We start from the raw sequence: 13,164 nt of genomic DNA on the forward strand, positions 1-13,164 counted from the left end.
AGACAAAGCGGTAACACGCGTGTGAGATCGTCATTCAGTGGAAGCCGCCTGCCACGGCAGTACGGTAACCAACAAAATAGTTGAAAACAACGGGAAAATGTCTGGCTGGAAATTGAAAGAGTACATATTAAAGCACTTTTGATTCTGGGTGGTGTATTTTTTTATTTTATTTTGCTAATATTTTTTCGGGGAGTTATAGAGCTTTTAAAGTTAATGAAATGAAATTAAATATATCTATATTTCTTTTTAAGGTAAAGTTAAGCTCACGTTTTCAAGGTTAGGTCATGTGACGTTCACAAGCTGAGCCCCTATAGGCACTGTGATGTCATTTTTAGTCGACAGAAGTGACAAAATGGCCGCCCCCAGAGATGGGTAAAAACGGGTGGATTTGGCTGCTTAAAGCGGAAGTCTACACAAACATTTTTTTTTCAAGAATGCCCACTAGTTGAAACACGGCATTCTGATTAATTTTGCGTTTGTGGAATATAAATTAAGCAGCAAAATGCACTCGTTTTTAGCCATCTCTGGGGGCGGCCATTTTGTCTTCTGTCGACTGAAAATGACATCACAACTGCTCACAACGACCAATGACGGCTGACCTGTTTTCTGAATCGGAGCCATGATTGGTCGTTGTGAGCAGCTCTGATGTCATTTTCAGTCAACAGAAGTGACAAAATGGCCGCCCCCGGAGATGGTTAAAAATGAGTGGATTAACACATATTCCACAAATGCAATATTTATCAGAATGCCCTGTTTCACCTAGTGGGCTTGCATGGAACATATTCTTGAAAAAAAAAATGTTTGCGTTGACTTCCACTTTAAGTCATATTCTACAAAGACAATATTAATCAAAATTCTGTGTTTGGACTAGTAGGGGGGGCATACAACATATTATTGTGAAAACATTTTTTCACTTGACTTCCCCTCTAACTGTCACAAAATGGGTGACAGGCAGTCTAAATTGTTCAGCATTTTTTTTTTTAGACAAAAAGCTGAATTTTGTGAGCGACTCAATTTGGGGCGGAGGAATCAGTAGACAATATTTATAATCATCGATATATTGAATTTCACATAAAATAGTACAAAACATAACATTTGTTTCTTAGTCACGTATGATTTCCCCGAAGCCAATATTACACGCTACACACGGATGAAGTCATCATTCTGCTTCATACCAAAACGATGTCACACGATGAAGCAACAAAAAGTGGCAAAGCATCAACGTTTGAGGATCATTTCCATCGATCCTTTCAAAAGCTTGACACTAGCACATTTGACACCACGCGGGTGTCACACATTCCATCCATCAAAACGCATGTGAGGGGGGTGACGGTGACGTGGGTAAATGCCCTTTTGGTTTTGGATGCGCTTACATTTGCCATCTACTGTTTATTTGACATGATTGAAAAAAAACAACAACAACAACAACAACAACAGCAGCAGCAACAACGGTGGTCTTACCTCGTTAATCTGATCCAAAGTTAAGGTACAAGAAAGGGCATGGGTCAGAGAGAGATATAGTACAACGTTAAGTCAACAGCACCACACGCTCCAATTCACTTCATCAGTAAAGAAGAAGAAAAAAGGGCATTCACCTGAGGACACGGTGATGTCATGGTGGGGACGCAACATGCAAGCGCAGGAGGTAGTGGGGGAGGGGGGAGGGGAGTGGTGTCTTAAGTGTTTTTTTTTTTTGACATGTGGTGGCGGCATCATGAAACCAAAACACGCGCCTGAAGGGACGCCCGTGGCGACGCAAGGATCCTCGCGGTACAGGTGGTCAAGCGTGTGGTTGAAGCCTCCAAAGGGAATTCCCTCAAACACACGGAGGAAGTCAACATTTAAACAATGTAGTTATTTATTTATTTATTTTTTTGGGTGTACTTTGGTGCTTGTATTTTCCCATAAATATGATTTAATTGTGATGTAGCATGAAAATAGATGCACATTGAGTTTTATTTGACTATACAGAAGTCATTACTGCCTCAAATCGGTGTGCTTTTGAATGTATAAAGGAAAAAACCCAAAATAGATAAATGTTCAAAATAGCGTATCCCAAATAAATTACATTGGACAAATGTTTAAGAATGTTTCCAATTTTTTTGTTTTTGTTTTTTATTTGATTGTTCATGTTGTTGATATATTTGAATTACTGTTATTTATTAGCCTGGTAGCAATAGTTGCTTTTGGCTAAATAATTAGGTCTTTTTTTTTAACCTACTTTCACAATATTAATTTAAAAAAATATATCAATGTTTAAGCTAAAAATTTTGTTTTTTTTCTAGATTTCTCAATATCCAGGTCATGGTAAACTTAATTCGTTGTGTTTTTGTTTGTTCCCTGAAAACAGTAACAATAGAGAACTATGCTATTAGGCTACCGTATTAGTATTTCAGAATATTTTTGTTTTTTGTTAGAAGCGTCTGTGAACTATGACAAATCATAATAATAGAGCATTTATTTTAATTTTTGGAAATTATTATTAAGAATTTTCTTCTAATTTGTTTTTAATTACAATAATTATGAATTAATTCGAATCTAATCTAATTGACATTAGACTTTAAAAGTAATTCTTTTTCTTTTTTTTTTTTTTTAGGAAAAAAAAAATCTCCATCTCCAGTTTCAGATTTTGCTTATGAAAACCAGAGAGCTGTCTATTGGAAGAAGTCCCCATTTTCTTATTGAGCGCACTACGCGATGCTTCTCAAGAAACCGAACCACAAGAAATGATCATCTCTACCAAGGAGCTGCACGTTTGTTGGCTTTTAAAACATCAGCTAAAGTTTTACATGGGCCTCGGTGCTGTGGTTTAAAGGCTAGTTTGATGTTGTTTTTGGGGAAAAATTGGAAGGCAAGGTAACAATACCGGAGGGGGAAATGGGAAGAAGGCAGCATTTGATACAAAAGTGCACAACCATCGCTAACAGCGAAAAAAAAAACACAGACAACAAAAGACAGTGTAAACACGCAGAGACAGGAGAAGCATTAACAATTTATCCTAAAAGTGCAGCTGGGAAAAAGAAGGCGGCGCACAGAACACAGATGAAGAGAGGCGTACGCAACACTGACAAAGCATCGCCGCATGTCGCACAAGGATTTTTAAATAGCTAACGTTTAACATCGTTTTGGCCCACATTGTATAATAGATCCGAGTCGAACAGTTGTTGTTATTTTTTTGATTCTTTTGGTTATAGACAACCATTTCATTTTTAAAAATAATTTTTCTTTCACATTTTTCTTTGTCATTGGATAATTAAAACATAATTTAAAAAAACATTAAAGAATTGTCTATTTTTTTAACTTTGAATGTTATTATCATTCAGAAATTTGTCTTGATTTTTCTTTTTTAGTCATTCCATCCCAAAGTCATATTTACATGACTTTTCACAGTCCAGCCATTCAATCCCAGGAATTTATTTATTATTATTTTTTTGAAAACGTTAGGAGAAAAGAGGGTCTGAAAATGCCTGGTACTGAATGAGTTAAGAATTTTTTCCCCATTTTGTTTTTGGTAATAATAATCATTTAGGCGCTTTTTCCCCAACAACTGGCTTCCTTCATGATTCTGATAGGCTCTTTATTGTTTTGGCACCTTTTCAGCTAATGACTTTTGTGGAAGAATGAACTAAGGTGAACTCACACCTGTTAAGGCTACTTCGCCCTATTGCGTAACTATACGAAAATAGAGAGCTTCCTTTCAGGGGAACAATGCAGCTCATGAATTAGTCAGAGGTGGACATTTGACAAAATTTTGCTGGTCCGTCATTTTTCGTGACGAACTCCATTGTAATCGTCGGTCAGTCGGTCAGAAGTCTGTCGGTCCTCCAAATGAACGTCAGAAAAAAACGACCGTCCGCCATTAACGGACGAACGGTCAGTGACGGGCTGACGGTTAGTGATGAATACACTGAGGGATGAAAAGCCAATCCGTCATTTTAAAAAGGTATCCTGTCATTCGTCAATGGTCAGCAAAACGGGCGTCCGCCAGCCTGACGGAATGCCCACCTCGGGGATTAGTGTCCTCGTGAGTCCAAGCGTCTGAGTGGGCTGCCTCAAAATGTTTGTACAACGAGCATAATTATGTATAAAAAGTCTCTGGTTTCAGCAAAAGGTCGGAACGCCAGCCCTAACCTGTCTTATAAAGCCATCTACAATATGTATCTACAGCACTTTCTTCATGATTCTGATAGACTCATTCTTTGTGGTGCCTTTTCCACAAATGACTTTCTTCATGATTCTGATGCTAAACATTCCGGTTCCTTATTGTTTTCAAATCCACTTCATTATCATACCACCCTGAGTCGTCATTTCTGTTTATGGCACATCACTTTCATCATGATTCGGATTGGTCCATTATTGATTAGGGGCCTTCTCCACAAATGACTTTCTTCACCATTCTGATTGGTTCATTGTTGTTTTGCTATATTTCTCTTTAAAAAGCAAAAAATGCTTTCAAAAATCCCAGTGTACATGTGGACATGCGGGCTTGCTTTCGGGACACGCGCCCACCTACCTCGTATTCCTCCTTGAAGCCGTAGCCCTCGGCGCACTTCATCTGCGTGATGTGCTGCAGCAGGTCGGCCACGCGGATGGCCGGGTGCAGCTGGCCGCTCTGGTACGGCACGTCCACCGCCTCGCGCTTCCTCAGCGAGTGCGACTGCACCAGGCTGCTGGTGTCGCTGCCCATGTTCTGGCTCTCGTCTGCTTCGCAAAGCACAGGCGACAAGGCCCGCAAGTGAGCGCCAATGCAGTGACAAGCAAAAAAAACGGGGCGACTCGGTGCCATGATGCTTGAAAAGCGGTAAATGCTAAGTTGTGACATTCTGGGTTGCCGCAGATGGCCGCTTATCTCATTTACTGCTCAGCATTATGTCACCAGCCTCCAGATTGACAAACAACTCTCCGAAACTAGTAATCTGCTTGTAATGGATGGTCACAACAACACAACGCCATTGAGTAAGAGGATGAGTCATGTGGTGGGAAGGTTCAGGTCCATCTGTCTCGGAACGCAGTTTGCGAAGCTAAAGCAATCGAGTCTGCGTTCCGACTTTTGGTCGGTTAAAACTGTGGTACAAGTGATTTCGTTTGGCCAAGGGTGGCGACTGCCATGAGAACACTGGTGCGGTTTGGTTAATCAACTTAATGTTGACGTTACACTTACTACAAAGTATGCTAGGTTCAGTTAAAAACAAATCGCGGTACCATTGCTTTGCCAGTGCGATTCATTTCGACGAGTGTGAACAAATGCCACTACCCGAACCCTGGTGCAGTTCAACTCAGGCATGTTCACACTTTTGCTTCGGTTGAAATGGCTTGAAGTGGTGGTCTCGGTTCACTTGACCTCCAGACAAGCAGTAAAAAAAATTAAAAAATACCGTATTTTCCGGACTATATGTCGCAGTTTTTTTCATAGTTTGGCCGCGACTGGAGCGACTTATGTGTGAAATTATTAACACATGATATTGTATCTCTTCCTTTTTAACGTCAGCAAACAATACACCAAACAACCACAGGAGGGTGTTTTAAGGCTGCATATAAGGCTGCATTACATATTGACTTTACAACGGGCAGAATAACATGTATAGTGTATATCATTTCACATCTTATTGTAACCCACATAAAGAAACATAAAGATAAATCCTAAAAGCTATTAGAATGCATGAATAATTTAAACGGTTAAAATTTTGATCAATAAGTAATTAAAATAGTATGATAAAGACAATTTGACTCTCTATCGATATACATCCATACAAAATAGCGTACTGTTGCTTTAAGACACTGGCTGGGGTCTTACATCAGCCACACGTACGAAGCTGAGAGCGGGGAAGAGAACAAAGAGATAATTACGACCGAATCAATAAATACTTTTGGAGACTTGGAAACATTCTACACGGTCGGGGATCAATAAAATACTTATTTAATCGATCTACAACCGTTTTGGTGAGTTTAAAGTTATCTTACCGTAACTTTCTTGTATGCTACATGTGTGAATGTTAGCTAAATGTTACCATCGTAGCTCGGTGGAAATGATGTGGACTGAGAGCACAATTAATTTCCTCCAAAAATGCGACTTATACTCCAGTGCGACTTATATATGTTTTTTTCAATCAATCAATCAATCACATTTTATTTATATAGCACTTTTCATACATAAAAATGCAACTCAAAGTGCTTTAAAACATTCAAAGCAAAACATAGAATTATCTTCAATCAAAAGAAAAGATAAATTATTTTCTCCTTTATTATGCATTTTATGGCGGGTGCGACTAATAGGCCGGAAAATACGGTAGTTATGTCACGTAAAAGGTGCAAAAGCTATCACCTGAAGCCTAGTGTGGCTTGGTTCAGTTACGCTTAAAGGCTTGGTCGTTACCTAAGCCCTGAGGGTGTGTGATGTCATTTTCAGTCGACAGAAGTGACAAAATAGAGAGAGCTAAAAACCGGTGGATTTTGTTGCTCTTAATCCACAAACACAATATTAATTAGAATGCCCTGTTTCAACTAGTGGGCTTGTATAGAAGATATTCTTGAAAAGAAAAAAAATTTGCGTTGACTTCCCCTGTAAGCTAAGCATGTTAAAAAAATGATCGTATAAACAAAACCTATGAATATGTTATTGATCGTTCCAATCAAATAGATGCACTTTGCATTTCATACAATTTTGTGAGGCTGACGTCATGTACATTCAGTAGGAATTCATATCAAAATGCCACCATTTTTGTATGAATCCCTACTAGATTCGTCTGACGGGAATTAATGTAGATTTGCGGGGAAAAACAAGTTTGTTTTGGTTCAGTCAGTGGCAGACGTGAGGCACAGATGTAGTTGGCGGGGAGGTGGGGTTTGGGGGACGTGCACCCAGGAACATGGAGGAAGGGGAAGTGGCAGAGTGGTTGTGGTGCGGAGGGTTCTTTGTGGAAAAGCATCACACGAACACAGCGTCGATTCCACCCTAGCTGACCTGATCCTCCGATAAAAAAAAAAAAAAAAAAAAGAGAAGAAAAGAAAGAAAAGAAAAGAGCCCAGGAGGGAGGCGGAGATGGGGATGAGGATGATGCTGCCGTAAGGCACTCAGCTCATGCTATGCTAATGTTGCTAATGGAGGCATGGGATGGAACGGGACTATTTTTTTTTTTTTTTTTAAGGGGGGTGAAATGCTAACACTGGTCATGCAAGTGATGTCACAAAACGTCGGAAGCGCTCTCTCGCTCTCCGACGGAACAACGCCCCCATTCCCCCAACCCCGGCCCACCCAGGGGCCCAAATGGGAGAACTTACCATTAATGGGCACTTTTTAGATAGCAGATACATAAGAGGTGACAGATGTGGAAAAGAGAGAGAGAGGGAGAGAGGAGGAAGGAGAAAGAGAGAGAGCGAGAGAGAAAGAAAGAAAGAGGGGATAAGCAACAATACAGCATGAGAACCTGATACAGTGTTTGAGTGCTACGCTATACGCGGACCAACTTGGGCCCAGGCAGGGTGGGAGGGGGTTGGGGTGGTGGGGGGGTTGACTGATGGATGGTGGGGCAATTTGCATGACAAAAGTAAAAAAAAAAAAAAAGAAAAAAAAAATCAAACAAGGAAGTCATGAATTTAAAGGAGGGAGAAGAAAATGGCGGAATTTGGATTGTTAGCTTTGTGAAATGGTGCCACAGAAATTTAGTAGGAATTAAAAAAAAAAAATGGATGGCATTTTGGGGTTTGATTAAAAAATACATAGAAAAAAAAATATCGCTTACCCCTACCCACTATGAAGGATTTTTTTGGGTGGCAAAATCTTTTTTGCATTCTTATTCGCCAAGCATATTGGACGCAATTGGGGACATAATGGCAGAATTTGGAAGGTCGTTGGAATTGGGTGGCGTCATACAAAAATCAATGGCAAACTGAAAATATATCCCAGTAACTGCATCACTTTTCAGATCCTAACGAAATACAGGCTTTTTCTTTTGTGGCAAAACATTTTTGCTTAGCATGTCGGCCATATTTGCACTGCTATGCAGCATATAATCGTGAAGAATTGTTAATTTATTTGCATACTTGTATGGCAAATAAGAATGCTAATTATGATTGAAAGGGGAAGGATAACGTCGGCTTTATGAAGTTTGGTGTCACATAACTTAGTAGGCCTTTTTCTTGGATAAGTTATACACCGGTATCAAGTTTCTTTAGTAGTAAAATATTTGCAACATTTTTTTTTAGCTTATCACATGGGCCATATTTGAATTGGTGGAATTGTGAATGGTGGTGTCTCAAAAATTTTGTTGGCATTCACTCAAAAATGAATTCAAATGCATTTTTGGCGCGCACCGAACCCCCCCCCCCAACGAAATATGAAAACATGTTTCCCCCCCTGTTTTTCTTTGGTAACATTTTTTTTTAGCTTTAAGTCATCACTCATTCTCATGAAAATTTTGTAGGAATTTTTTTCTAATGAATGAAAATTTCATTTTAGCTTAGCATTTCAAATTTAGAAGGAACAAATAAATAAATGAATAAAAATAAACACCTCCTTTCAAGTTAGAACAACAAAATATGTTTTTCGCTTCGCATTTCGGCCATACTGGTGGAATGCTTCACAAATGGTGTTCTTCGATGGGATGTCGTGACAATATACAGTGAGACTGTTACGATTTAAAAGGGAAGGATAACATGGACATTATGAATCATGTCACACGATTTGTAGGAATTCACGCAGAAATTATGGCATTTGTTGTGGATGACTTCAAAAGGCTCATTTCTAATGATAGAAAATAGAGGATTTTTTTTTTTTTTTTAGCATATATTTGCGTAGGACGGTCATGGCGGGATATGGATTGTTGGAATTCTTTATGGCGGCATCACAAAAATGTATGAATATTATTACAAATGAAAAAGGTTAAAGTGGTTAAATGAAAACAAATATCCGCTTTCAAATTATAGCAACAAAATACTGAGCATGTCATCCATATTTGTGGAGTGTGTCGTTTTTTTGCAATCGCATGACAAAAATGACTCCTAGAAAATGTCGGCAGAGTTAATAAAACGTTTATGTCTATTTCTTGACGACATTAATTGTCTTTATCGGTTTGACGACTGTCACTGCTGCAACCCCGTGCCAATCGCCCCCGTCCCGCTTCATTAAAAACTAACGGCGGCATATGGCGGTGATGAAAGACGCCCCTTTAAGTTACGCGCGCTGTTAAACTCCGTTTTCTCTTTCTTCTGGAGAACTCAAAGGGCGGCGCGACGCCCCCAATTTGTCGCCGTGTGATGCGTTACGGGGGCCGCGTCTTTTTATCATTCCATTTCATCGGGAAAGCGAGAAGCAAAACACAAACAAGTGGGCCGCCGACGGCGCGGGGACGACGACATTAAAAAGAATAATAGAAGAGCTCGTTGTGTTGCGGGGGAGCGAGGGGAGGGAGCTAAATGAAGAAGAGGGAGGGGAAGACATGGATGTTTTTTTTTTTTTTTTTTTTGTTGAAGGGGAAGGTGGTCTTGTTTCCGCCTCCCAAGCTGCATTTACTTGTGTCTAAAAATGCTCAAAATGAAGCCCCCGCCCACCTCCAACCCCGCCTCACACACCCGGTCCACACGTCTGCCCATGCATATGACAGGTCAAACACGTATGTGACATCACACGCGGATGGGATGCAGCAAAGCCAGCCCGCCCGACAAACCCCCCCACCCCCCACCCCACCACCCCACCACTGGCGAGACCCTCGTTTGAGCGGGAAGGTGAGGATGAGGATGAGGAGGGGCGAGCAGGCAGGTATGACGAAGGGGAGGATCTTTGGAAGAAAAATCAAAAGAAAATCAAGAAAAAGCCAAACAAAGCTGAAACGATGGGAGGGGTGGGGGAGGGGGTTGGGCAAAGAGGAGAATCTGTGCTTGTCAGTCCTCAAACGTGTAAATGAGTCACCGCAGGTGTGACAACAAAGAAACGAGACTCACTGCCAATAGGCAAGCTGTTGACGTCAAGGTGCGGCGCAGCATCTCGCCGTCATTCTGCTAGCGTAACGATCACTTCTGGCACTCTGCGCTTCTTTTCCTGGCCTTTGCGTAGCCAAACTTTCGCCACTCGCTGTCAATTGAAAATGACGTCACGGTTGCTCAGGGCTCGGGTAGCGACCAATGACGGCTGACCCGTTTTTTCCGAAGCTGCGCCGTGAGCCCCGAGCAACTGTGATGTCATTTTCAGACGACTGAAAGTGACAAAATGGCCGCCCCCTCAGATGGCTAAAAACGGGTGAATTTTGCCCCTTAATTCATATTCCGCAAACACAAAATTCATCAGAATGTCATGTTTGGACTAGGGAAGGAGCATAGAACATATTATTGCAAATATTTTTGGGGGGGTTGACTTTAAGATTCATTTCTAATGTATTCACTTGGGTATTACTGTACGGCCGTAGAGAAGAAGGAAGGTCATTTGGGAGTTGTAGTTTACTGGATTACACTTTTTTTCATCTTGCACTTGATAAATACTCCTTAAAAAAAAACCCAAACAAACTGCTTTTGGATGAGAATAGCGGTTAGCATCACTACATTTGGCTATTCTGATAACGGCTAGTCTTTAAAGTACAGTAAACCCCCTTCCATTGCGGGTTCCATCTGGAAATCTTGTGGTCCACTTATAACTCAATTTTGTTCTTTATTTTGGGGCATAATACCAGATTAGGCAACTAGGTGGGTGGATGCACATAATTTGAAAGAAGAATACAGGAAGTGTCAGCCTCATTTTCGCCGAGACTGAGACTAGGAAGACTTTACTGAGTACCTCAATCCTCTTCGATCCTTGTTTTAATGTCTACAGAAAGCAGAATAGGTTCATTTTAGAGTGCATTGTACATCGTTGGGCGGATGTTGAAAACAAGCCAGGAACATAAGACTGCGAGAAGTGAACAATATGCTTGAAGAACAAAGGCGAGATGTTGTCCGGCTTCTTAGTTGTGACACCAAAGAGAGTACATGTAACGGGTTCTCGGAAATGCGTCGTCTACAGCACGACAGAGGGGAATTCTCACCTAAAATGGCCGTTGGCACAAAGGGGTCTGCGGGCACAGGTTTGAGGAGGAAACAAAGAGTTGCAGTAAATATCAATACATGAGAAACACAGTGAGGTTAGCTTCGCATCTTGAGCGGCAAATTCAGCGGGAGATTACCTGGGTAGAAGGCGCTGGTCGGGATGGAGGTGCTGAGCGTGTTGGCTTTGGGCAGCGTGAAAGAGGAGGGCGACGACCCGGCTGCGAAAAACACAGCGGCGTTTGGTTGGAATGTTGAAGTGAATTTGAAGACGTGAGCCGCAGTGAGTGACCATCAAGTGAACATGCGGATTTAAAAGGGGCAGAAATGGTGGCGATTAAACACAAAATAAAGTGGACGGCGGATAAAACAGAATTCTAGAGTCAACGCGCTCAACGCCGAGACGCGCTCACGCTGTTATTCACGAGTCAAGCGTCTGATCTATCACGTCTTAATCCCAAACAGCACTGTCACTTAAGGTCGCCGGCAGCTACGCCGATCACAAGTTAGCCGTTTAAATCTGAAAAGCTAGCAGACAACAGATCTGCAGTCCACCCCGACAGACAGTTAATCAAGGTCAGCGCATCATTGGGGCTCCTGCCCGGCAGGGGTGTTTGTGTGTGCGCGAGGAGGGCTGCTCTGTATGTTTAATCTGACGCTCAGGAGGCGGGATTATGGCGAGTCGAGCCCCGAGGCGCAGATTTAGCCCAGCTGCCTATCAACGGAGGATTAAATGGACCCTGCGAGGGGCCGAAATGAAGAGGTCATCACACCACACCTTATTGCGTCGTGCGCGGGGCGGAGTGTCGGACCAACCACGCTATGGTTTAAGGGGCAGAAGTAACTGAAAGTGCAAGTCAGCCCAAACATTTTTTTTTTCAAGAATAGATTCTATGCGGGCCCACTCGAAACGAGGCAATCTAATAAATATTGCGTTTGTGGAATAAGAGTTAATCCACTCGTTTTTAGCCATCTCCGGGGGGCGGCCATTTTGTCACTTCTGTCGACTGAAAATGACATCACGGTTGCTCAGATAAGGACCAATCACGGCTCACCTGTTTACTGAAGCTGAGCCACGATTGGTCGTTATCTGAGCCCTGAGGGTGTGTGATGTCATTTTCAGGCGAGAGAAGTGACAAAATGGCCGCCCTCTGAGATGGTTAAAAACGAGTGGATAACTCATATTCCACAAATGCAATATTAATCAGAATGCTGTGTTTCAACTAGTGGGCCTGCATAGAACATATTCTTTGTTTGGATTGATTCCCGCTTTAAGAAAATGTGCCTCCGTTAAAGGTATGTATTCATGGAACAATTATGAAACAGAAAAGGTGTGAATCACTTGCTACGCTCATAAAGAAGTTTAAAAACGTAGTGCCACAAAAATATATACATCAGGTATAAACGTGAGAAGATGCAGAAATGCCGTTACTTCTGGATGTTTGCTTCAGTGTAGTGAAATTATATGTATGCACTGTATGAAAAGTGAATGTATAAAAAAAACAAAAACATATGTTTGTGTGTATTACGAGTGTTAACAAAAACTGATTTGACTCGGAGATTTTTGGGGGATTTACAAGATGCGGGTGCATCGAATCGAACCGAATCATCCCACTTTGAAATGTAAGATAAAAAAGAAGCACAGGGGGACAGAAGTAAACAATATTCCAGCAGGATAGTTTATCCTCCCGTCTTACCTCGGCCGTTGAGGGTGAGCGCGCACTCGCTGCGCGCGTTGAGGGTGAGCGCGCACTCGCTGCGCGCGTTGACGGTGGTGAGCGCGCACTCGCTGCGGGCGTTGAGCGTGTGGCTGTGCGTGTCCATGAAGGAGAGCGCCTCGTCGCAGTTGGTGCCCTGCTCCGTGTAGCTCTTGTCCATGGAGTTGACCATCACCGTCATCTCCTGGCGGGTGCTGTTCAGTGTCTCTTTGCGCTTCTTGGCCAGTTTCCTTCGGAGGAACAAATAAGAGTCAAACGACTTAATTTTAATCAACTAAACAAAAAGTTTTGAATAAGCTATCACAACTTAGCATATGTCTGTCAAGTTAGCTAGGGGCGCAACAAAAAACGATTTGAATCGGAAAATCGGATTTGAGTGCAAAATGTGCAGCCGTTGAATCGCACCCCATGCATGTATCAAATCACCTTTTTATTGGAC

At 41.8% G+C, this 13,164-nt stretch overlaps 1 protein-coding gene across 1 annotated transcript in view; it reads right to left on the reverse strand.

The window, feature by feature from the left end:
• LOC147141332 (receptor-type tyrosine-protein phosphatase mu) overlaps nucleotides 1-13,164 on the reverse strand; it is a 156,091-nt gene that overhangs the window by 25,643 nt on the left and 117,284 nt on the right. The window contains 4 exon segments of the mRNA XM_086042965.1: nucleotides 4,514-4,704; nucleotides 11,010-11,036; nucleotides 11,148-11,228; nucleotides 12,705-12,955. Coding sequence (XP_085899091.1) covers nucleotides 4,514-4,704; nucleotides 11,010-11,036; nucleotides 11,148-11,228; nucleotides 12,705-12,955 — 550 coding nt within the window.

This window comes from Filicampus tigris, chromosome 10 (assembly GCF_054856515.1).
Source record: "Filicampus tigris isolate MCC_2025a chromosome 10, RoL_Ftig_1.0, whole genome shotgun sequence".
Lineage (NCBI taxonomy): Eukaryota > Metazoa > Chordata > Actinopteri > Syngnathiformes > Syngnathidae > Filicampus > Filicampus tigris.